General features: G+C 35.6%; 2 protein-coding genes across 24 annotated transcripts; one reads left to right on the forward strand and one right to left on the reverse strand.

Annotated features, from left to right (window-relative positions):
* Window positions 1-150: 150 nt before the first annotated feature.
* On the reverse strand, window positions 151-10043 carry LOC113726690 (proteinaceous RNase P 1, chloroplastic/mitochondrial). 21 transcript variants are annotated; one of them, XM_072075057.1, is made up of 12 exons: window positions 9317-10043; window positions 9151-9235; window positions 7587-7605; window positions 7359-7453; window positions 7150-7172; window positions 3536-6435; window positions 3269-3358; window positions 2870-3051; window positions 1936-2083; window positions 865-933; window positions 522-752; window positions 151-436 (listed from the first exon to the last, which is right to left on the reverse strand). In XM_072075057.1, exons 6-11 carry the CDS (start codon window positions 4649-4651, stop codon window positions 633-635), a joined length of 1725 nt encoding a protein of 574 aa, XP_071931158.1. In that variant the 5' UTR covers window positions 4652-6435; window positions 7150-7172; window positions 7359-7453; window positions 7587-7605; window positions 9151-9235; window positions 9317-10043; the 3' UTR covers window positions 151-436; window positions 522-632. The 21 variants fall into 21 exon arrangements, with proteins under 21 accessions (XP_071931158.1, XP_071931159.1, XP_071931156.1 ...); XM_072075058.1 differs by lacking the exon at window positions 7150-7172; XM_072075055.1 differs by lacking the exon at window positions 7150-7172 and having other exon boundaries at window positions 7359-7464.
* A 207-nt stretch (window positions 10044-10250) lies between these two features.
* Window positions 10251-24809, forward strand: LOC113726688 (phosphatidylserine decarboxylase proenzyme 2). 3 transcript variants are annotated; one of them, XM_027250536.2, is made up of 22 exons: window positions 10251-10428; window positions 10572-11092; window positions 11213-11292; window positions 12838-12862; window positions 13675-13734; window positions 14312-14380; window positions 16231-16320; window positions 16404-16454; window positions 16835-16918; window positions 17251-17342; window positions 18496-18651; window positions 18764-18848; window positions 19260-19371; window positions 19711-19811; window positions 21093-21140; window positions 22010-22156; window positions 22723-22818; window positions 22943-23017; window positions 23110-23202; window positions 23798-23884; window positions 23995-24045; window positions 24523-24809. In XM_027250536.2, the coding sequence occupies exons 2-22, from the start codon at window positions 10865-10867 to the stop codon at window positions 24670-24672; spliced, it is 1980 nt and encodes a 659-aa protein (XP_027106337.1). In that variant the 5' UTR covers window positions 10251-10428; window positions 10572-10864; the 3' UTR covers window positions 24673-24809. The 3 variants fall into 3 exon arrangements, with proteins under 3 accessions (XP_027106337.1, XP_027106336.1, XP_027106338.1); XM_027250535.2 differs by having other exon boundaries at window positions 10251-11092; XM_027250537.2 differs by lacking the exon at window positions 22010-22156 and having other exon boundaries at window positions 10251-11092.
* The last annotated feature ends 395 nt before the right edge of the window (window positions 24810-25204 follow it).

The raw sequence follows: 25204 nt of genomic DNA on the forward strand, positions 1-25204 counted from the left end.
TAGAGGTCGAAGTTCATGAGTAGAAAACTCGAACTCAAAATTCGAACCGTGGTTGAGATGGTCTGAGTCATTTATGCCTTCTGTGATTCCACCGGATACTTTGATGACCGTAAAAGTTCTAAGATACCTCTGTAGTACTACAAGCCTATATATACAAAAGCGGCATTTGATTACCCAACTTTTGGTTTTGCATTTGGTAATCCACATGCAGTAATAATCGCAAGGCAATTTGCAACAACATATCTTTTTTTTTTTTTGTCAAAAACATATCTCAGTAGTGAAGCTACTATGGACTATAGTTGTTTAAGAAGCAATAATATAATTGCAAAGGTTGCTCCTCTACTCCTACTCTTTGGCTGGTTCTCGATGTCTTGCGCTCTTCTGTCAGGCTTACTGCACTTTGATTCTTGCCACTTCCAAAGCTCATGTGGAACATCTGCAATTCACAGGGCACTATTCTTATATGCAATTTCAAGAATGGCCAACACCGAGGACAAAATCTTCTCATTTCTTGTTCTTACCGCTGCAGGCAACTGATACTGCTATAGGAACCAGATGAAGATGCCTTGATACGAAATTTCATTTCCTTCCCTTCTTTGTTTATATGACTACAATGGATTTGGTCACAGTATTCAGCTGAAGATGGAATGTAGATTTTTTTTCTTTGTCCTGGTAGCACACACCCATTTCCTCGGGGTTTCAAGGTCATCTCCTGCGACAGTAGGTATATGCCAACTACCTTGTTCTGACTCCTGCAACCACAACACACATTTATCAAGACCCATGACATTATGGTATTTGAACATGAGAAGATAGCAGGAGTCAGACGTCTAGCAGAATAAAGATAGTTGCATATCAAGTCACCTGAATAACTATCGAATAAGGTGGAGGCATATGAAGGGTAAGTCCAGGTCTTGCGGGAGTTAATCTCACCTGCCAATTAACAACATCAAAGACAACAATGAGGAAATGTTATACTGCTACTGATGAACAAATTTGTCCGCACATGATACTAACTAAACCAATTGAATCAGGATTTTTTTTCTTTTTTTGCCATCCAAAGGAAACATCAACATGAGACACAAAATAAATAAATAGCTTTCCGAAGATTGACATTCAGCTATGGCTTTGGAAGATGAACATAATAAGTTACATGAAGATCAAAACCTTTCAACCTAAGCATAGATCTTGTGAAATGAATAGACAAAATCCAGAATCCACGACTTATCTTTTTTCACTTCTTTACTTCCACCAGTTACAACTCCCCGCATGGATTGTGGCTTTTATTTTTCATACATCAAATTTGGATTTCCCTGGCTTCCAACTTCAACAGACTAATGCCAAGGAAACCCACACCACCCCCAAAAAAAAAACAAACACACACACAACACAAAAAAAAAAGAGTTTCTAATGGAAAAGTATAAGTACATTGTTCTCCCATGAGCAAGATATATAGCACATAAATTCCATGCAAGCTGTCAATTAGTTCAGTGGAAAGTCTCAATATATCATGTTTGCCTCGAAAGTGCAGAATAGTCCATGTCACAAGTATGGTCGTCTATTTTATCCTGCTGAAAGTCTCACCAAAGAAGAATGACTAACTTTTCTGTAAGATTTTTCCAAAACTCAAATTTCAAAGATGAAAGAACACATTCAAATTGCACAATAATAAAAATACCCAGGACATTGCACTTGGCAACCACCAGGATCTATCAAATTTACTTCCTCCCTTTGTTCCAACCCACCAAAAAAAAAAAAAAAGACTCCGTCCACTTTGTCTAAGGTAAAAGAAGTACAACCAAGTAAGGACAGCCATATGCAATAGGTAATGATTGATAGTAGAAACTATTGAGTTTCAGTTTTCTCTTTTCTTGTCTGTTAACAGTTTATCTAAAGGTTATCTGTCATTCAAAGTTGATAGGAAAAAGGTAAAACCTGATGCTTCTCTTTCCATCTTGGGAAAAAGCTAGTCCCTAGTAGTTGGAATAAATGGTCCCTCATCTCATCGTTTGTCACCAACAAACATTTACAACTAACAGCAGCATATAACCAATACCTGGAAAATATGAGATGCAAAACACGACTAAGAACCATCAGCTTTTCATCAAGAATTGGCAACGTGAGGAATTCATCACCAAATAATTTTCTGACTGAATGATAATTATAGTCTCAACAAACATCTTGAACTCGTAACTGATTGACTCATATGGGACAAAGTACATGCAGCAGAAATCCTACAAAACAAGTTTTTGACAAAGGAATTCTGCATATTGGAGCCAAAATTCAGCATACTAATGAAGTTTGATTGACTTGGACTTGATATGAAGTAATAAAACCAAAATTATCTCAACCTCCGAGCAACAAGTGGTAGTATCAGAACTTATATTGTATCTCGGATAACAACCCTTGTGTTGGAGATCATTAGCCGCTTATCATCACTGGCTGATGACGAAAGTAATAACTGAACCTAAGTATCGTGATAGGGTTTTTTACAACTTCAATTATTCCATTGGTTATGAGCGCTTCAGGAAAACATAAGCTTTGCAACAACTGCAGTTGATTATCATCTGAGTAATCTTGGACACGTGTCAAATGAAAACAAAAGTACTATCTGTCTTATTCAGGTTGGAACTCAGCAGATTCATCTGCTTCTCAGCTCTTCAAGACAATTCGAGTAAGATCAGCAAAGCAAATAAGAACCCTCTAAAAGGAATTTGCATTATAGAAAACTCTAGAATATGCAGCTCAAGATTAAACACTGAAGCAAGCAGAACAAAGTATAGTAATCAAAACTAAAACTTAAATTACCGTGTAGACGGAATTGGTGTTAGAAATGTATAAGACATGAGGCAAAAGAAATGAGTATTACCAATCGTCGTTTGAACCAGGAGGAGTAGCATAAAGTGCACCGGCATTTCTCCAACTCTCCAACAATTTCTTGTTATTAGGGTACTGAGCAGGACCACCAAACACGCGGCTTCTGTGCAAAATAACAAGTGGCAATCTATTTGACTTGCTCATTTGGCGTAACTGATTCACAACATGTTTCAGCTGTACCAAGAAAGAATTTGAAAAAGGCCAAAGGTCGTTGAAAGACAATCTCAATGTATAAAGATGTTCAACAGATTTAATGTTTCCACTTGTGTTTTTTATGACAAATTCAAGAGATGAAGTTCCCACAAACTTAACTCCCCTAAACTAGGTTTAACTACTCTGTTAATGCTCTCCAACAACTAACACAGGAATGAAAAAAAAAATCTTTCATTACCTGCTGGAAACTGAAATGTTTTTGATTAATGAGGCCAAGATTTGCCCCGTCTATCACTGCATCAAAAGGTCCATGCTTTGCGAGCCATTCCTAGAGGGTGCACCTTCCATATTAGTATGACAAATACTATCGATATACTGAAGCATATAAAAGGATATAGCAGCTATCTGGATCAACTAACCGTATAGGGGCAAAATACAGAAAAAGCAGCAAGCACAAATATCATTCCACTGAAGCACCTATAGATTCAATAAAGTAACATCATACCTGAAATTTCACAAAATCCGCCCTTACTTCTCTCTCACAAGCCAGTTTAGCCACTGAATTAGCAAAATTCTCCGTCTCCTTAGGATCAATATCAATGCAAACAAGCTTCTCTCCACATGAATGACATACTCCGTTCTCCTGCATTTCAGTCCTAACCACACTCCATTTCCCTTTCCCCAGCCACCCTTGCCCGTGCCAGCCGCCTCCTCCCTTCACTATGCCTTCCTTCACCTTTTCCACATCCCAATTCTTCAATCCAGCATCAGCAGCAGTCTCTGACTTAAACCAATCCTCCATAGCACCTGCAGTCTCCTCTGATACCTGTCTAACTGTAGACCTCATCCTATGCATAAATTCATAAGTTTTCTCGACTAAATTTTCCTCGGAACTAAGCCTCAATAGGGCCAAAAGCTCCTCCTCCTCGGCTAAAACACCATTCTCAACCATATGAGCATCAACCTCAAAAGCCTTATCCGCCATTGATTTCTTACAAAACCCAAACAATGCAGGTCCATAAGACCTCAATTTCGGAACAATCCCGTAACTCTTCATTTTCTTAACCAAATCAAAAGCCATTTCTGGGTCTTCTTTAGCAGCTGCTAATCTTGCAGCGCTAGTAAAAGTTGCCTCATTTGGGACAACATTATCCAACCCCATTTGATTAAAAATTTGAAAGCCCTTTTCTAAACTAATATCGTCGCTGCTATTACTTCTAGCAGAGCACAAATAAAGCAAAACATTATAATGGTGAACGCTGAGGGGAACATTATCGGCCCTTGCCTCATCGTAAATGCGAAGGGCCTCGCCTAAATCACCGCGCTTAGAGCACTGATCGAGCTTGTGACGCAGCAGGGATTCGCTGCGGGCTTTCTTCCTGGACTTATGGGGTATTGCTGAAGAAGAGGAGGAGGGGCCTTGAAGGATGGCTGATGCGGTGCATAAATTGGTAGTCTTTGTCATGGAAAAGGTACTCTGGGGTTGGAACTTAGCATGGATTGTTATGGGTTTCAGGGATTTGAAACAGTTGGGACCTGTGTAGGAAGAAAGGGCTGAAGGGGTTTTGCAGAAAAGATGGAAGAGAGGAGAGGTTTTAATCAGAGCCATGCGATGCGTCATCCCTGGGAAAGTGGGGAGACTTGTAGCTCTTTCTCACTATTGCGCAAGGTATATAAAGGTTACACCTTTTCTTTTTTAACAAGACAAAAAATAGATTACTTTCACTATGCATTTGAGGTGTCCTCGGATGCGTCAAGTTCCACGTATCACCCCCATAACGTTTAACTCAAATTACAGTGGAAATTTAAGCGGTAAGTTTCGTAACATGTTATGTAATTTGTAGATGACTAGGAGGGGATCACCGCGCACTACGCGCGGTGTGAGTTTGCAAGGTTAGTGTACCCAGAGCTGAGGTTGCAAGGTTAATATACCCAGAGCCCTCAATGGCTGCATTTTCCAATTAAAAATCATTTTTATATAATTTTCTGTGTGTGGTTGATAATTGAAGCATTTTGTCGACATTTCAGTTGTGATTAATTTAGGTGTAAACCAAAACAGATAAGAGTTAAATAATAATAATAATAATAAAGTTGAAGAGTATAATAACACATATAATTGAGGTAGGCTCTCCCAATGCACTATGCATGTCATTAATTGTGAAAAAGAAATAAGTCACAATTTAAGATACATTCATCGAAAAGTGCTCTCTTGCAGCTATATCTAGAAAAATGCCTCTAGTCTTTACTTGATCAGCGTCTAGAGCAGTCAGCCAATTCTGTTGGAACTATGCAATAGTGCTGAAAAATTAAAAAGAACTATCACAAAATTTGATATCTATACTATAGTAAGTGATTCTGGAAGTAAATAATGACTATTTGCTAAAGATAGTAGAGAGAAGGGAAAGTATCCAGCATTCATGACAAAACTTCATTAGCTTCCAAGTTTCCACCATCTAAACATCATTCAAATCCTATCAAAAAAGAATCATATTTGAATTTAACAACCACGACTAGAATGACAATCTAGTTAAACCACTGATAATGCGCCAGCAGTTTTTGCCATGCTTCGTTGCAAAATTTCAAGAAGCTACTAAAGTACCAACGAAAAAAATAAAGCCATCAAGAGCACATTCCATACTCCTAAGTTTGAGCTATCATTATATTTGAACAAGGACCTCTTGCCACTCAAACTTTTTCTCAAACATTAATCCTCGACGAATAAATAAAGAATCGAAAGCAAATAAACAGCATATCCATTTTGAGCAACCATCATATATTTGAATAATACGTCTTGCCAGCCAATTTTTCCTCAAAACATGAATGGTAGATAAATAAATAAAGAATAGAAAGGCAAAAAATAGCTTATACATTTTGGCCTATAAATCATGGAGATACCTATCATTCATGCCACCTTTTTACCAACACAACATGAATGAAAAATAGAACATCAAGCTAAACCAAAAGGAAAAGTGCAGAAAATTTCAAATAGTGGAAGCTAAAAGTTGAAAATACGTGCATATTATCATTTCATCATTCAAATCAGAGAAACAGAGAAACAGAGAAAGGTGAACTGCATAACAAAAATTCTTTCACTTTTATCTATTTAGCAAAAAATGTGAAACACAAAGAAAAGCGTGCTTTCACTGTGAATTTTGACAATATTATCTATCCCAGATGTAAATAGTCAAGTCCATAAATTGTTAATTAGGCATATAACAAAACAAACTGTTGATAATTTTTAATTCGAGCATGTTACCTCATGTAGTTCACTTTGAACCCATCTCGAGTAAAGTTCACTAATTTCAGTGCCGGATATTATTGCTCAAGATTTACAAGGCTCTATCCTCACAATAGACCATCGAATGCAGTCCTTTGAAAGTAGCATAACTGCAGCAATGCCCATCCCTATTTCTCCAATAAATAAAGTTTACAAAAAATAAAAAGCAAAATGCTTCATTTATCTAATTCTTCAGAACCCAACCGACCAAAAAAGGAAGAAACCAAATGCAGATACCTAAAAAGGTCTCAGTTAATCCCTTGTCATGACTAAACAGCTATAAAACATGCAATTTAACATTACCAAAACCCATCATTATGAACATGTTATCTTCCTATTGGCGTAAAGAGAAAAAAAATGAGGAGAAAGAATTTCTACCCAAATAACACTATGTGAGCAACACAGGGTGTTTTTCTTTCTTGTTTTTGGGTTGTGAAGTAGGAAAAAAGAAAGGCCCCGAATAGATTTTCCAAACTAACCAGTCTTTGTGTACTTAAGTAAAAAAGTATTCACTATTTTTTATAAAAAGCAACCATCAAATATCATATTTACTTCTCTATTAAGACGTACAGGCTTGCAAGACCTCTCAAATACTTGAGATATTTAGTTAGATATTTCATTCTAACTTCATATAGTTTCTGCACTTGAGCATAAAATTTCTAAAAAATTTAAAGCACATTGACAAAAGCCCATTTGGGTCACTATATAAATTGTACCAAAGCATCAAGCAATTTCTCTAGCATGATGAAAATAGTATAAAGCAAAAGGAAAAAGCTAAAACTTTGTCACAAGTAAAACATCATATAATGAAAGAGCTATAACTGCAAACCAAGGTAGCACACCTGAGAATTTCTGGCATAGCTCGCTAGAGATTTTTTCAAAGGTTAAAACAACCAATAAAAACATTAGAAATTGACATGATCCGAAGATTATAATACAAATGGAAAAAAAGGAATCAGTGATCAAAACTTTAATTAAATTAAGCAGTTATTATGATAATTTAAAGTAAGGCTCAGGTCTATTGGCAAAAGTCAGGCAGAGATGAGAGTACCGCCATGGCTGCAGACCCAATTGCATTTCAAGGGGAGAATGAAAGCCAAATGCCATCAGGGTTGCCTCGCCAAGATATGGCAATCAATTTAAAACCTGAAATACATCTAAAGAAACCAAAATTATATCATCATAGCCCAATTGGAAATAAAATAAATTAGTCTATTTATAGCTTTCATTTGCTGTAATACTCCAGCCAGAAAGTTACACCCTTTTCCAAAAAAATTACCATCCATCCCTGTAATAACCTAGCAAGAAACAAAAGGAAACACAAAGAAATAGTCAGATCAAAAGGAAAATTAAGAGCAAATTGCTCATGAATAGACACATTTATGCAAAAAAAAAAAAAAATGGAAGGATAAACCAATATACACCATTCAAGAAATGTCAAACTGAGAAATTCTTGACAACATTAGTTCAGATTACAAAAAAACTTAAAATTTGAATGGCCCTGCAAATTGTCAAAATCTTAAAACAAAAAAGTGACTATTGAACTCCCTTTGCACCTCTAAATAAGTCTTTAGAATTACTGACATGAAATTGACTTTCTCAAATCTTAGTTATGTTTGTCCTATAGAACCCATCTAAACTTTGGAATTCTAGGTTAAAGAAATGCATCAGAGAATTATTACTGGCCATAAAAATATTAGTATTAACTGCTATACATCCGTACTTATATGAAAATTAATCATGAAAAGTGTAAGAGAAAATGGTAGCATAGACATAAAATGATAGGAAATTTCACTGATGAAGAGCTATGCTTTACCTATCTTATTTTGGTTGCCTAGAGTTCAGAGGTTCAAGATCTTCCAAAAAATTCTGAGAAGAATGTCTCAAATTGGTACTTTCCATTCATAAGGAAAACATTCACAGAGCAACAAGCTTTAAAAAAGTTATGGAAAAAATGATATTCTGTAAAATGAAAAGAAAAAAGAAAGCCATGACCTCTAGTGGTAATGTCTTTCACAACCCAATAAGTCTATGATTTGGTAAAACTCATTGAGTTCTTTGTATAATACAATAGCACCAAAAATTTGAAGTGTTTTTCGCAACATGATCATAGTCTGTACAAAGAAAAAAGGGGAAAAAATCTCAAAGCTGTTTCAAAAATAAATACCGTACATATATGAGACAATTCAAAAGGTATCCACCATTCAAAAATAATGTATTAGCAGCATGCAAATAATGAAGGACCTAAGGCTAAAATTAAAGAACAACCCTATCCAATAGTGACCACCCTTCAATCCAAAAGCCGAAAAAAAGGAAAAATATAGCATTGTTAACTTGAAAATCTTACTATTCCATGAACTGGTTTTAGAATGATTGAATCTTGATTTGTTCACGCCTTTAATGTAGTGATGTATGTTAATAACATAACAAAAAGTACGGAACAAAAGATAATTTAAGAAAATGGGATCTAAATGCAAACGAATCCTAACATCTTCCTGTTATTTCAGCTGCAAAAAATTAAGTATACCTTTTCAACAAATGAAGAAACTAGAAAGACCAATAGATCATATCAAATTTTTTATTGCTACAAAGATAGAAACCATTTTAGGGACCAGTAAATCTACTATAATTTAGACTATTCGCAAGATGTTATCCCCATTAGACGATTAGAAGCCAATCTTAGCTTCTCAGAACCAAATCAACAGGAATTTTATTTTAAAAAATTGGAATTTTTGTAAACTAAAATAAATAAATGATGTTCTCGTAAAAGAAAAGGGAAAGGCAAGATCTGAAGAGGTATTGAAAACAAGTATCTAAATTAGTAGGGCTCTATCATCACTTACAGTGCTATTGGCTGTTTGTCAAAGAAACCCCAAAAACTAAGAAGGCACCAAATATTTTCTTGTTAAGGATTCAAATACCGAAAACCTGAAAAAAAAAACCAAATATTTTCTTGTTAAGGATTCAAATACCGAAAACCTGGAAAATTACAACCAAAACTTAATTTACCAAAATAAAAACATGAAATCTACAAACTTTTCCCACCTGCAATCACAAAAAAAAAAAGGTCAAGTTCAGATCAGATAAGTAAAAGGAGAAAACAACATGAACAGAAAATTTAATGAAAGAAAAATCTCAAAATGTTCAGATTCAATAGCTAAAAGGATTTCAGATTTGTCTCTATCACTTGCTTATCACATGCATAGATAGAAAAATGGTGAAAGGAAGAAGAGGTTTTTGACCAAAAAAATAATAATAAGAGAGAAGAAGAGGAGAGGAAGACGATCAAGCAGATGCAGAAACATCTAAAGGCCTTTTATATTGCAATGTAAAAAAAAATAAACAACATTAGTTTGCTCCAAAAGCTACAACTAAACTCCTCATCTCGCTCAAAAAAAGGGAAAAAATTAAATGGCTAGATTATTTTTGGCAGAGGAAGAAAGAAGCTCGGAGCAAAAAATTATTTTTTTTCTTCTCACCAAGACAGATAGAAGATAAGAAGATGAAGATGATGTTGAAAAAAAAAAGATGGAAGAATGAAGAGTGAGATGATGATCATGAAGAAGGAAAAGATCAGGGGCGTCTCGGTGATGCTGAAGAGTGAGGGACCATGGACTGAGAGGAGAGGAAAGGACTGTTCAGAATTCTGAAGCATGGAGTAGTCAATTCTTACCAAACCCACGTGGGTTTCTTTAGGAAGCAAAGAAAGGAAAAAGAAAATAAAGGTGCGAAAGTGGGTTGAAGGAAACGGACAAACACAGTCGGTGGCTCACAAACGCAATTCACAGCCCAATTGCAAGCAGCAGCTCACGTGAACGGCGCATGGCGGACGACAACTTTTCAGCAAATCACCAATTGACATGTCAGCAAAAACACACACCTTCGGGCAAGTTCCTAAGCACTTAGTCTACCTTAGGTTGACAAGGTGCTACAGCAAGCCAGAATATACCAATTGGTTCTGTCAGTTGAAAGTTGAAACGTTGGAGGTTATGGATTTTATTACGAGTCCAATTGAAGGCGTTGCTTTTGACAGAAAAAAAAAAAATTGAAGGCGTTGCTATTGCAAAGAAAAACAGAAGCTCCTCCTCCATGAACTTGATGCGATAAAGTCCCATAACCATGTAAGCTTTGCCATTTTCCATTAATTTGCATGTTTGATTAAAGGCAACGGAAATAGATTATGTTCTTCATCCTACCTAAATCGCGCCCATCTTGCAACCCATTGGGCCATTGTGTCCTAACTCCTAAACAAGAATATCCGCAGAAGGACTTTGAGGCCAGCCTTTGACTTTGAAAGTTGTCCAGCCAAAGGGTACAGTGTGTCTTCCGCCAAGAGAAGAACAAGTCGAGATCTTTCTCCATCACCCGTCTTCATCCCACTTACGCTTGTCTCCCGCGCTCTGTACTATGTAGGATGATATTACATGGATTGGAATCTAAACTCCGTGGTTTCTGCCCCCAAAATATCTCTATACTTACAACTGACAACCACAAGCTCATTTGAGTGAGCGACCAGCACCAGACCAGCAGTGAGTGACTACTGATTTGAGACTAGAGATGGGTCACGGCAATTCGAAAGCCGGGATGGAGTCGTCTTCAGATGAATCAGCAAGAGGTGATGGTTCTTCTCGGGCTGACAGGATCAAGAAAAAGCTTCATCTAAGCCGCTCCCATTTCCGTCGTCACCACCGCCATGCCGGCGCCACTGTCTCCTCTGCACATAACCTCACTAAACTCCTCAAAGAAGAGGATTTTGCGGGCATCGCCCTTCTTCGTCTCATCACTGTATTTTCCGTCTTCAAGTTTCTTTTTTCTTCATTTTATACTATATATCAATTAATATTAGTACTTATTATGATTATTACCGGTGTTTACTTTTAGTCTGATTTTTATTTTTTTGGAAAGGCTGAAATGCAATTCAAGGACAAATGGCTGGCTTGTGTTACTCTTGGAGAGCAGACCTTTAGAACTTGTGTAACTGATCAGTTAAGTAGTAGTCGTGAAAAAATTTGTCTGTGTTTATTTTTTTGAGTATGATGCCTTAACCGTGCATGCTAAATGATCTAGACTTAAAACTAGTATGAGAGATATTTAGATTATTGCTGGCGTTTAGCATATAGGGAATAGTAAATCCCTACATACAGGATTCATCTCTTTGGATTAGATGGTTAGATTGGTGGAACATGCAAATGGGTTTTCTATTGTTGGATTTTTGTGGGATTAGAACCTCATATGACTTGTCCGATTGCTGGTGGTAGAGAAACACTAAATGGAAGAATATTAGCATGAGTTCTTCTTTACATCTGATGAAGTCCTCAAATTAGGATCCATTTTCTCCTTCCATTTGTCTTGTATTCTGTCCCTTATCGAGCGTAAAAAGTAGTCGAAGCATCATGTCCATAGAGTGCTACTGATAGTCTGCATATTCCTGCATGTGCTAGGAGGCGTGACCAAGTGTCTTGTGGGAGTCACTGGGGCAATCTTGCAGTTGCCTTCAGTCTTAAGGCCCTCAGCGCTCACAGGACTATTAGTGGTCTCAGTAGCCTTTGCTCCTTAGGCAAGGTTTAGTGACTTGGGAGTAGGATCCAAGTTTCTCTTGTGAGACACTGCGCTGATAGGTAGGTCATGAGCCAACAGGGATGAATTGGCATTGTGGACTAGAGGCTAAGACTAGGACTTTGCTAGTCTCAGTGTGGCAATCTCTTGCCATCGTCCTTAGGTCAGCATGGCAGGTCTGAGCTCAACGACTGGGACTGATGGTTTTGCACACTTGGGGAAGGTCATCTAGATTGCAGGCTTATTGCTGATATTTAGGTTACTTAATTCAGCCAAGCAAAGGTTCAGTTACTCGTCCCAAGGAAACGCAAGTATAGGAGTTTACAGAAAAGATTTGATCTTTATTTTTTTTTTATTTTTAAAACTTTTGGTATTCATTTGTTTTGTTTGCAAATCATAGAAAGGGCTCCCCGAGATAGCAACAGGTGGTTGCTATTGATGGAAAGTTGTTGCTTATAAATTTTTGTGGCATTATGCTTGCAAAATTCAGTGGCTTTTTGGTTGAAAAAATGTGTTAGATTATTGTAATTACTATTTGTGGTTGGTGAGAAACTATATATTAAGAAGGGTGTTTTTTCTTTGGATGGAGGTGAAGATGTCACGTGCATGTGATAAATGGAAATCAGTCATTTGATTGGAGCAGTTGTAATCAGGGAGAAACAATAGGTTAAGAGGTTAATTTTCCTTTACATGGAGGTGAAGATGTCATATTGACATGATAAACAGAATGAGTCATTTGATTATGTTCCTTTGTGATGACTTGGAAATTTTATTCTTATATTACTTGTTTCTTCTTAGGCTATCCTCCTGTCTTACATGTTTTGTATTTTTAACAACAAAGAATCGTTATCTACCTAATGGACATGTTTGAGATTGCTCATCTACTGAAATTGTTATTCCTTGATGTTTTCTTCTGTTTGTGAGATTCAAATTTTTCATGTGCATGTGCTGACCCTGTTTTATTGATTGAGCAGGACTGACAAGCCCACATGGAATTCTGTAAGTAACTTGAAGCAGTATGGTCTTTGGCACTTGAACTTTCATTGCAGCTAGTATAAATTCATCCATCAATGTATTTAGCTCACTTCAAAAGCATATTTGCTGAGCAGTCTGTTAACATAAACTCTTAGTCAAGTTGATGTAGGCATTTGTGGTTCTAGAAGAATGTACTTCATTAGTGACAGTTAAAATTTAAAAACGAAGACTATTTGTAGGATACATGACTTCGTTGGTTAAGATATTCAGTGGTCTCCTTTGTTTTTGAATTGACGTAAGTTTTCAGCAGGAGTTGGGGAAGCCTTAGGATGTTGTTTTGGATCCTCTTGTCCATGCTGAAAAATGAATTCTAGATTTTTGAGAGAGTTTAGTTTTTTGTTCGCAAAGGTTAACTGATGTTGAAAATGTCACTGAGATCATGTAATTTTTAAATTAATTTTCTATGTATTATTCCCTCTCTCTTTAATGCGTGTTGTCACTTGATTTGTGGCTTATTACTTGATAAAGAGAGAAGAAGATTGCTAAACCATGTGTTGACCTTTTAGAGAGAAGCTGGTGGTGGGGAGGAGAAGGAGGTCTTATGTTAGTAATGTCTTTATGTACAATTCTGTGGCTTTTGATTCATTACTGTTTCAGCAATTGTAATCTTCCTTTCTCCCTTTTGACTTCCTATCAGGAGTTATTATGCATCCAGCCTTTTTAACCAAAGTAACTGCTTTTATACTGTAAATCATTAGGGGGAAAATTTAGGTTGCAAAGTTTTCTCTTTTCGTCACAATTACTGCATATAAATATCGTGATGTTCTTCTTTACAGGAGAAGAAGCTTCTTTTGGAAAAAAATGGGGCACATATAGCAAGAATATCTGTATTTGAGGTGTGTAGAATCAGTGCCTTTGTTAAGGTTTGGTATTTGACTATTCTTCTGGATATAAGTGGGAAACATGTCAGATTTGGTAGATCTGATACTGATCGACAGTAATCTCTATACTGACAATTAAGTGATGGACCATATAAGATGTTTTGAATTTCTTTTTACTTGTGAAATCTCCTATTCTTTTTTGGCTCTGAGCAGAACTTTTCCTGATGCTGAAAATTTTATTAAGTGGTCCTATTTGCGAGGCTGCAAATACCCAATGTTTAGATTTATCCTATTTAGATTTCTATAGTAAGAAGAAGTTTATTGCTTTCTTCTCGAATGCTTAAGTGAAACAATTTTCATTTTTTTTTAGTTTTTCTTTTTCCTTACCTTACATGAACTTTGAATTTCATTGTTTATTTGCTAGAAATATGTTTAAGCATTTTTGTCTAAACTATCATTGTTTAATTGCCAGAAAAATGTTCGAACTTTTTTGTCTAAACTGTCATTGTTATTTGTTGTCTCTCTATGCTGTATCTTCAAATGGCTAGTGATCTCTGTATGTTTTGGTTCACTGTTTTTTGCTGTGATGCAGACAAATAGATTGTCCAAGAACAATCTTGTCGGCTATTGTGAGATCGATCTACTTGAATTCCTCACTCAGGTGAGAATATACATCATCTGTCGGTGAGAGTGTCCTTAATGGACTATATGTTGACAAATGTCCCTTGATTTGTTTCTGGAAGAAAATGAATGGACGCTTGATGAATGTTGCAAGTTCCAAGTTCAGCTTAGACAGTCATGCAGAACAAACGATCTAGTATCTTGATGATTACTGTGCATTCATGTTTTCAAGTAAATAAAACTAGCTTGTTATAAATAAATATTCAGTTCATTTTGAGTTCTGTTTCTCCATTTGACTATTTGTGTCTTTCTTTCTTCTTTTGTTTGTTGTTTTAACTCTTTTTGGGAGTTTTTAAAGATTTAAGGAAGCTTAACTCAGAATTTAATTCTCCCTCTCTCTCGTTCTCTCACTCCTGTATATTTGGTGGTACATTGCCTGTTATTAAAGGATCATGAATGTGGAGCCTATGGCAAGGAGGCATCTCTCAAACAATAAGACATGATAAAAACTTATTAAACATTCTAATACATGTTTATGGGCATTTACACTCACCTAATGGAGAAAAAAAAATTTTCCCCGAATTGAATAATAGATTCAAATTTAGGATGAGATTTATAAAATGTGCATGCACACGTGCAGTTACCCAGTGAAATATAGACCAGTTATATGAAACTTCTACACTGTTGATCTGGAAAAGTCAGTTTTATATTTAGCATGGGTTAGAGATGAACTCAAAAAAGAACCATTGATGGATTGCAAACATTTATGAAAGTGGTTGGAATTTGCTGGAGTTTAGGAGTTCTTGAAGATAAGAAACAACAGCGAAATATAATTGAATAACCAAAAGAAAAGAAAGGAAATAACATCTGGAATGTACTTCTGTAAAGAGGTATACTATATGGATTCTTGAACAACTTATCATTCACAAAAAAAATAAAATAATAAAAATAAAAAGTAAAAAAGATATGTGTGCATGGCTTCAACCATTGGTAACTTGAAAGGAAAAGTGAAGCAATAGTTACTGGGTTTCCTGGCTCGACTATATCAGCTCATTTTAGGATATTAATTAAGACTATGTAAATCACTTTGCTTTTCTTACATTTACTAAAGGTTTACTTTGTGAATGTGACATTTTATAATACAAGGGGGATTTTAGCATACACACCATTTTAGAAGGGGGAATTTCAGCATCAAAAGCGAATGTCTCATATGAACAGATAAATACAATCTTACAGGCTGCAGTTTTATTGGTTTAGTTTCATACATGGAAGTGAGAAGAATACTTTAGATTATGAGTAATTCATGTACTATATGCAGAAGAATGGTGGGAGGCTCAACAAATATTAATTAAAAGAACTAAAGAAGACAAATCGCCATCTTTTTGTAGGACAATAAATTCTGTGGTTCAGCAGCCGCATATAGACGTAAAAATCACATTCATGTAAAAAACAGATTCATGATTTTGCCTGCAGCTTTCATTTGTGCTTCATACTACTTTCTACATTAATGGATTATAATGCACATAAGTTGAAAGTATTCTTGTAGCAACAATTCTTTAATCTTGCATTATAGTTTAAATAGATGAAGATAGTAGTTTCTCAGAATAATTGGGGGATGCCAAGCTAGTTGTTAATTTGCTTTAGCAAACTCTTTCCTTTTTCTTTTTCGTCATTAAGCTCAGGTTTGTTAATTCTTTCAGCATTATTACGTTCATCTATTGACTAATGTCTGAGTTGATGACAAGGGTAAACTAATGTAAAGTTTATTTCATTTTTCTGGGTTAGATTTGTCCAGATGTTTCATCTCTCTCTCTCTCTCTCTCTCATACATGTATTTTGGATTTCTTTGCTTTTATGCTTTTAGATGTTCCCAAAAAATTTGTGATGCAGGATAGTGATACTGACATTGGGAAATTTGACTTGTTCGACCCATCTTCTAAAGCGATAGTTGGCACCATAACTCTTTCTTGCTTCATCGAGGTGCAAGTGTAAAGCAGTTTTTCTACTGAGTTTGAATTTCTCCTTAATTTACTTCTATCTAATGCCTAAACAAACATTGACAGGATCCTATGGAAACAGAGAAGAATTTTGCTAGGCGCATCTTGTCTATAGTGGTATGTTATAACCCATAGTTTCTTGTTGTTCCTGGTGTCCAAATATCTTGTTTGCTTTATGCCTAGTGTTGAGCAATGGACACAGAGGTGAAAGACAAGGAAATTTTTTTGATAGTTATTGTCAACTAAGACCAGATAATATGTCATAGAAGAAATCCACACATTGGAATGACGCAAACAATGCCTGTTTTTATTCTGTCAGTTTTTGTTGAAAGGGTGATTTTTCCTACTCAATCAATTACTGTTATTCGTTATGGTATGAGGGGTATATCACCATGCAATCTTCAAGCAATTAATATAGATCATGATAGTGGGGAGTGTATATATATTCTTATTGCTCTCTGACATCTTTTCATGAAGCTAAATATCACGTTATACAGGACTATAATGAAGACGGAAATCTCTCATTCAATGAATTCTCTGATCTAATTGATGCTTTTGGCAATCAACTGGCTGCTAATAAGGTGCGTGTTTTCCAGAGTTCGTATTTTTCTCCGTTTGTCAGCTTTTCTTGGACCATTTTTTTCCCAATAAAAGAAGTATCATTATAAGCAGGCCCTCCTGATGGTCTAATTCAGTTATATGGTACTGTTAACTACCTATTATGCTTTATGTTAAATGGAGTGAATTTAGGGTGTCAAATTTTTGTAATAGTTGGTAAGCAGATAATTATCACTAGATGGATCTTGAAACAAAGAAACAAAATCTACAGCAGATGTTAATTTGCAATAGTGTCTAATGCACTATATTTTATTGCACTATATTTTCTTAGCAATTCATTGACCTTGTTTACTAGAAAAAAGAGCTTTTCAGAGCTGCTGATAAGAATGGGGATGGTGTTGTCTGCATGGATGAGTTGGCTGAGCTTCTAGCTGTTCATCAAGAAAAGTAAGCAATATAGAATTTTTAAAAGCCCTGGTGTTCATAAAAACTTTTGCTTTATGCTTGCGTTTAGTGGACTTTGCATCAAAGGAAGTTGCTGATGCATTTAAAACAGCTATGGTACTTCCTGCTTGGATCCTATAAGTTATTGTGAAACATTGAAATTGTTATAGGTTGATTTTCAGCTTCTTTATTTGCAGTTTTTCTTGCCCTTGACGGTAATTATTTGTATACTGCTTTTTCTAAACAAAGAATTGTGCAAAATTATTCTTCAGGAGCGATTTTTACAGTCTTTGCCGCTTCTTTGAAATAAGCACAATGTAGGTAGTTTGATTGTGTAAAGTTCTCCTTGAGAATACTTTTTAATGTTAACAAAAGATACAGATGTGGATCCTGCTCGTGACATGGTGGGTTGCATTTGAGTGCACCCCTAATTATTTAGTATAAGCTAATATTTACTCCTTAAATTAAGAGGAGCACACATCTACTTGTTCCTGCAAAGTTTACCTCAGCAAGTTATGATTTTCATGATTGATAAATTGGTAAATACTAGTCATTCTATGGACTTAATGTTTAGTGATCTGACTCTTGTTACTAAAATGAACTTGCCACCAAGAAGATCCTTTTTTTTGGTTTTTTTGGTTCTATGGAAGACTTCAAGCCTTACAAGGGGAAAGGGGGAAAGGGAGGGAGGGCTTGAGAGTTGAACTAAGGACCTTACAGGGTCTTGGGGACAAGAACTTCTGTTTCAACATCTACATACCTGTTCAGGAAATTTTTTGTAGACAATGTGTGTATGTAAGTCCCTCTTTATAGTTTAACTGAGTTGGTCTGAGGATATATAGGTGTCAAATTGGTCAGGCTTTGATTAATTGACTATGTTATATAGCAGAACTTCTGCTTCAGAGAAAAATTTTAACCTGCAGGAGCTCATCTTTGCTCTTAGTAATAATTTAGTTTTTTGAGCATTTAATTGCCCTGACTAAGTTTCAAATCTTTTATTAGAACATAAAGTCCTGTCATGAACTATAGTTCTTCTGATTGGCAAGCTTTCAACATCAGGCTCTGCTCATTTAGGTCTTATTCCTGCTATTTGGTTTTGACTACATGAATGATGTTACCCTGTTTCTTATCTTACATCCTTTGGTTTTTGTTGCAGAGAACCACTAATCACTTGCTGCCCAGTTTGTGGCGAAATTCTTGAAGTTCCTGATAGACTGAACAGTATGATCCATTTGACCCTGTGTTTTGATGAAGGGACTGGAAATCAGGTTATGACTGGGGGATTCTTAATCGATAAGCAGGCAGCAAATGGGTGAGGATCTTGTGTCCTGTATTTTATTTCTCGTGACAATGAAAGAACATTTTCATTAGGATTCTATAGTTTCTGTCTGAAAATCTATTTTGAAATCATTTTATGGACTTAGGTGGATGTTCAAACTAACTGAATGGGCTCATTTCTCATCCTATGACATTGGTTTGAGGTCTGGTTCAAGTGCATCACATATTTTGGTATGCTCTCACTTGGTTTTCTCATAATGTATTACAATTTGAATAGACTGGGTTGATTAGGTGTTCAAACAAAGGTATATTGTATTGGAACCTCTTCTTTATGTCTCATGCCCTGCTTAGTTTCTCCCTCCTTTATTCATCATGTGGGACTGCTTTTTCATTGTGGGTTAGTGGTTAGATATTCAGCTACATAATTGATTGTTATCAAGAAAAAGAAAATAGAATGAAAATGCAAGAAATGCTTAATGGAGGCGGATATCTTATAGGATCTGGTTCTTCTTTTCTTCTGTATGTTCACTTAGATATGTACTATTTGCAAGAAAAACTTATGTATTTTTTGGCCGAGGAATTGCTACTTTCAATCAGTTTTTTTCATATGAGTCACTTATTGGGTTACCTTTTTATCATTAGGTTTTTGATAGAAGAAAAAAGAGGTTAGTAGAGGAGTTAATTGATAGCAAGATCGTCTTATCAATGAGAGCCATTTATCAATCAAAAGTTGGGCTTGGCGTCATGGACCAAGGTACTGCTTTTTGATATTTCATACCAGGCTAGTCATGCATTCTCAAAATCAAACTTGATAAGCCAGTTTCAAAAGGAATAGATGATACTCATATCTCATATTTCTCTTTGGTTTGTCTTTAAGCTATCTTTTGGGTTGTTGTTGTCAAGATTACAGTGTATTGCTTTTGCAAACTGCAAAATCTTTTGAGTCTGATAGTTGAAACAGATTAATTACCTTTTCTTTTGATTAGTGTTTATTAGATAAAGAATTTGTAATGTTTCTATCACTACAAAGCATCATGTTTTCTTTTGGTACCATGATTTTGGTAATTATAATTATATACAAATTTGTGTGTAGGTGCAAAAGATATCTTGCAGAGCATGTCAGAAAAGCAGGGTAAAAAAATGGATTCTGTTGAATCTGCAAAAGATATACCGAAGTTCGTTGAATTTTTCAAGGCATGAGTCCTTCCTAGTAATAGTAGATATTCATATTTTTTATTGGTTTTGACTTTGATTAATAGCTGTTGTGTTGGGGATTAAGTTCATTGCTCTGATGTTTAAACATGTGATTTGTGCCTTGTCTTTGACTTGCATAAACTTTTACCTTGTGTTAATTTACTTGGATGGTTCTGGATTAACTATCATGATTTTCTTGATTAGCTACCATGGTTCTGGATTAGCTTTCAATGTTTGGATTGGGAGGTTCATTTGATTCACCGGGTCATTTTCTTGAATACGTCTCGTTATTGTTCTCAGGAAAAGATCAAGATCAGATCATTGATGTTATTGCTTTCACTATTATTAGTAGGAACTTGGTGCTATATGCAGCATAATTATCTTTCCTTTTGTCTCAGTTTCTGTTAGTTTACCCTGAGCTCTTGATCTCTCTCTCTTTGTTTCTCTCTTTGTCCTCACTTTGTCTAATGTGCTCCTGGTGTAATTTTATCTTTAAGGATAGAATGATTTACTTCATTTTCTTTCCTTGCATCTATGTTCTGGTTCATGAAAATTTATGCAATATTTTGTGTTGATTGGCTAATAAAAGCTGAGAATCATGATTGGCTTATTGAAAGACAAGTAAGCTGTAATTTATAAGTGCTCATATGTTTGAAAGTACTTCAATATTTCTTAATATTGTAAGAAGAGGGAAAATTGTGAGGATGGCCAGTAATTTAACCACATATCTCTGGCTATGTCAGGATGGGAGGTGGTAAACGATGAAGGTAAAACTCTTAGAACTGTTTAATAAATCAGATAGGACTTACTAATACTCAAAAATGCATAAAGTTACAGCTTTCTGGTCGACATATCCTCCATCTTCTTGTTTAGGCTGCTTACATAAGATCTTAAACTTTTATCAAAATGCAAAAGCCATTTTCATGCTATGAAGAGAGATTACTTTGTGGAAACCTGTATAACTAAAATTGAGTTATCTGAATAAGGAATTATGTCAAAGAAAAACTTTTTTGTTACGAGACATTTTCTGTGTTCTTTATACATATACAACACGTGGGATGATAGAGCTGCTTCAGTTTCGTGCATAATTATTTCTGTTAGATATCTGGTTCTTTTAACTGGCTTTTTGCATAATTATTTCTGTTAGATATCTGGTTCTTTTAACTGGCTTTTGTTGTTCGTGTGGAATATTGTTTGAGTTCAATCATTTGCACGTATGTGAAATTAAAATTCTTGGACGACTTTTCGGTTCACTGATTCTAATCGACTGTTGTGTTACAGGATCAACTTAATTTGGATGAAGCCAAGTACCCTTTGGAGCATTTTAAGGTAGGTGAAATGAAGCAAAGAATTACTTTAGCATTGTGCATATATTAAGAGGGTTGGGACAATTAGAAATGGTGTGTGCACTGTCCCTCAGGAAAAAATTGACTAGCATTGCATGAATTTTCCTAGTGAATAACATTACCTTGACTTTGTAAATAAATCAGAGCTCTACTTAGAAAACAAAAGATAGAAAGAGTAGAAAAACAGAAAAGAAAAAGAATCAGGTAAATGGATAACATGCTGTGGCTTTGTTGATCTTGGACCACTTAAGCGTTCAATTTGATATGCCGGCTAAATGAAGTCTTTCTTGGGATTGCAAATAGTATATCTTAACTATTCAGCTAATTAATGTAGAGAACCCCATCTATTGTGTGTGTGTGTGTGTATTATATATATACATATATATATAGTTAACTAGTGGAATTACCCATGTTAAGATACTTTTTATCTGTTTGTTCACCTTCTGTAGCATCTACTTCAGTTCTCTTTCCTTTGTTCCTTTGTTGACATTTTGCTTAGCTGCTTGGTTATTTGCACTTCCAATTCTTGATTCTGAACTTCTAGTTTTGTTTTCTCATTCCAAGTTGGAAGTGAAGCCTCTGCACCCCTGGAGCAGCTCCTTAATTCCAATAGTCAGAAAAGTGAATTAATATATTGCTTATTTCTTTGTCGATCGACAAATATTATTTTCCTCAGTTCCATATTGTCTCTGAACCCTCTCCAAAGGGATCTCTTCACTCCTAACATTATGCAGCTACTATGCGTATGGGATTTTAATTATCATATGGGAGAAGAGCTATGAACTCTTTGTGCTGCAGAAAGCCTCATCTCCTTAACTTACTCACTTGTAATTTAAAATATTCTGTATGCAGACTTTCAATGAATTTTTCATAAGAGAGTTAAAACCTGGTGCAAGACCAATAGCGCATATGGAGTGTGATGATATTGCTGTATGTGCTGCTGATTGTCGTCTCATGGCATTTAAAACTGCTGATGATAGTCTAAGATTTTGGATTAAGGTATATTTTAATTTTTTCTCAAAATACTTGCAGAATAAGTGCAAAATGCTTAAAACACATAGTGTCTTACGTAAATGTGCTTTCCACATGTGGAAGGAGTTACATATGTGTTGTTCATCAATTATATTGCAAAAATATGAAAAAGAAATTGCCAATTTTGGGATAACCAATTCATTAATATTGGTCCTCCGGGGTTCAATTTGTAGCCTGTTGTTCTCAATCAGAAAGGCTGGGACTCCTAAATGGTTTGACAGACTGTATTTTGAGTAGAAGTAGTTGCTTTTTGCCTCATATTTGCATGGTGAAATCTGAATCCCAGAAGCCATTCTTCCAGGTTTTTATGATTCACATTGCAAACTTTCTTTCACAAACACACTGTGGAAAATGGTTGATGTGGCACTAGATAGATTCTCACTGTAGTAGAGTTAGAGATAGCAAAACTTTAGTGTCTATGACTCTATAATGTTTGTAAATGTTTGGATCTTACACGGAAATTGTTTTCTTCCCTTGAGAGATAAACAAGCTGCATGGTATCTTATACTTTCTGATTTCAAATGCTACCTTAGGGTCGAAAGTTTTCTATTCGAGGCCTTTTGGGGAATGAAGCATGTTCCAGTGCCTTCATCGAAGGAACTTTGGTGATATTTCGGTTGGCACCACAGGTACTTGCAGCAGCAAATTTGTTTAGTTTGTGATAAGATATCTCCAATTTAGTTTTGTTGTTGAATAAATTGCAAGCATGTTTTTAGCATTCATTTTGCTAAACAAAATGTCCAATTATTGCAGGACTATCATCGCTTTCACTCTCCAGTTTCTGGAACAATTGAAATGTTTGTAAATATACCTGGATGCTTGTATACGGTAAATTGAGTCTGTTCACAACCTGTATGGTATTTCTGATTTTGGGCTTGCCTTTCCATGTTGCTGATTGCATTTTTGTGCATAACTTGAAGGTAAACCCAATTGCTGTAAATAGCAAGTACTGTAACGTTTTCACAGAGAATAAGAGGGTTGTCTGTATCATTTCGACAGCAGATTTTGGAAAGGTTTGTTGCAGGAATTTAATTGTTTTTATTGTGTTTAATTTCTTTGCGTAATAGAAGATTTTGGGGCATTCTTGTCAAAATTAACATGAGAACTTTTCTTCATCGATTCCTAGTTCAACATCATTTGCTTTTGGCAGAATCTTTGTGTATATGCCAGCTAATTTTGTTTACGTGCAAAAAGTAGGTCTCTTGCTGTACTTCCTGATTTGGTGGAAGTTGCTTGAATCCAAGTAGCACACTGTAGCATAAGATATTAAGAAGACAGGAAAATCTGGGATCTCTCCTAATATCTTTGAAGGATTTACCACCTGACCTAAAGTTGCATCAATCATTAGGCATGGACACTTAAGATGATACAAAAAGATTACTATTCAATCTACCGTTGTTGCATGGCTACTGCAAACAGATGTGCAGTAAACGGGCATTTGGGGCTGCTAACCTAGTACTGGCTAACTCAGGGGCTTGGAGCTCCATCTTGATGGGGTGCAAAAAAATCTGTTCTGATGTTTGCTGTGTGTGTCACCTTAATAGCTGTTCTTAAACAAGTTAAAATATTTTGTATTGATATCTGAAAGAATTCCCTACTTCTTTGCAGGTGGCATTTGTTGCAATTGGTGCGACAATGGTTGGCAGCATAACTTTTTCGAAGAAGCTGGGTGAATATGTTCAGAAAGGAGACGAGGTTCACCTAATGTCATTTGTCTTTTTGTTTTTCTTTTCCTTTCTTTTCTTTCAAGTATATCTGTTTAATATGTGGTTGGCATTCTGACCTTGTTTTTGCTATTTTTGTAGCTTGGTTATTTCTCATTTGGTGGAAGTACTGTTATATGTGTATTTGAAAAGGTTAGTATACAGCAACCTCTTCTGTTGCATAAAATTAGTATATGTTTCTTTGCAGTTTTGTCTTGAGGAAAAGCTGCATCTTTTTTGAGTCTATGGTTTATGCACTTATCGTTGACTAATTGCATGTAATTTACGTGGTGGGATGGTGTTTCTCATACTCGTGTTGTCATTGAATAGCATGGTGTCAATAAAAATGTTTTGTTGTAAGAATGGGAATGACAGAGTTTACCTGTATATTGTATTGACTTGCTTCCATATTTTTCTCCAACTTTGATGTTGTATCTTAGTAGAATCTCAGCTTCACAATAGTGTAGGCAAGCTTTGTGAAGAGTGCGTCTTTAGTCTCTTTCTGATACAGTATGCTTTTTCCCCCCTGATATATGAATGTCCAGTGACTCTGTAAATTGATTTACTTTCCATTTTGGTATTCAAAATAATCGTTGATTGCTGATACCAGAATCTATCTGTATTCTTCAGGACCGGATAAAGATAGATGAGGACCTCTTGGAAAATAGCGAGAGGTCTCTTGAGACCTTAGTTTCTGTTGGAATGCAGTTGGGAATCTCTACTAAGAAGAAGTCTGATGTAGGGTCATCAAATATGGAAAAACTTGTTCTACAGGCTTGAGTGTGTTCTTCTACGACTGTACCATCGAAAGAAAAGTTAAACCTCACTAACAAGTTGAAAAAATCTGTAGCCTGAATGCATGCACTTTTCATTTTTTCCAAATTTATGCTGATTGCATTTGGTTTTTATCCTTGAAACTCAGCATTTCTTTTCTCCTCCCTCGCATTAGGACCATGGTTCGTCATATCGGCCGATACCTAACTAGAACGGAGGGAATCAGCACGATACCGATTCTCGAATTGTGAATATTATCATATTCGTGACGACTCACTTTGATTTGGTCGATATTTGGCGATTTGAATCCGTGATGTATGATATCGGTCGATATATCTGAGTAAACTTGGAGTCGATTCGAATATTTTTTAAAATTGTGTTTTTTTTTTATATTTTCTAATTTTTGTAATTTTTTCAAAATTTTTAAAAATTTTTAAATATTATAATGTGCGTATCACCCGATATTCAACCAATATGTCGCGACGAATGTAGACCAATTGAGATCGCGAACTGTGATGGTGAACCATAATTAGGACAA

Source organism: Coffea arabica, chromosome 2c (assembly GCF_036785885.1).
Source record: "Coffea arabica cultivar ET-39 chromosome 2c, Coffea Arabica ET-39 HiFi, whole genome shotgun sequence".
Classification (NCBI taxonomy): Eukaryota; Viridiplantae; Streptophyta; class Magnoliopsida; order Gentianales; family Rubiaceae; genus Coffea; species Coffea arabica.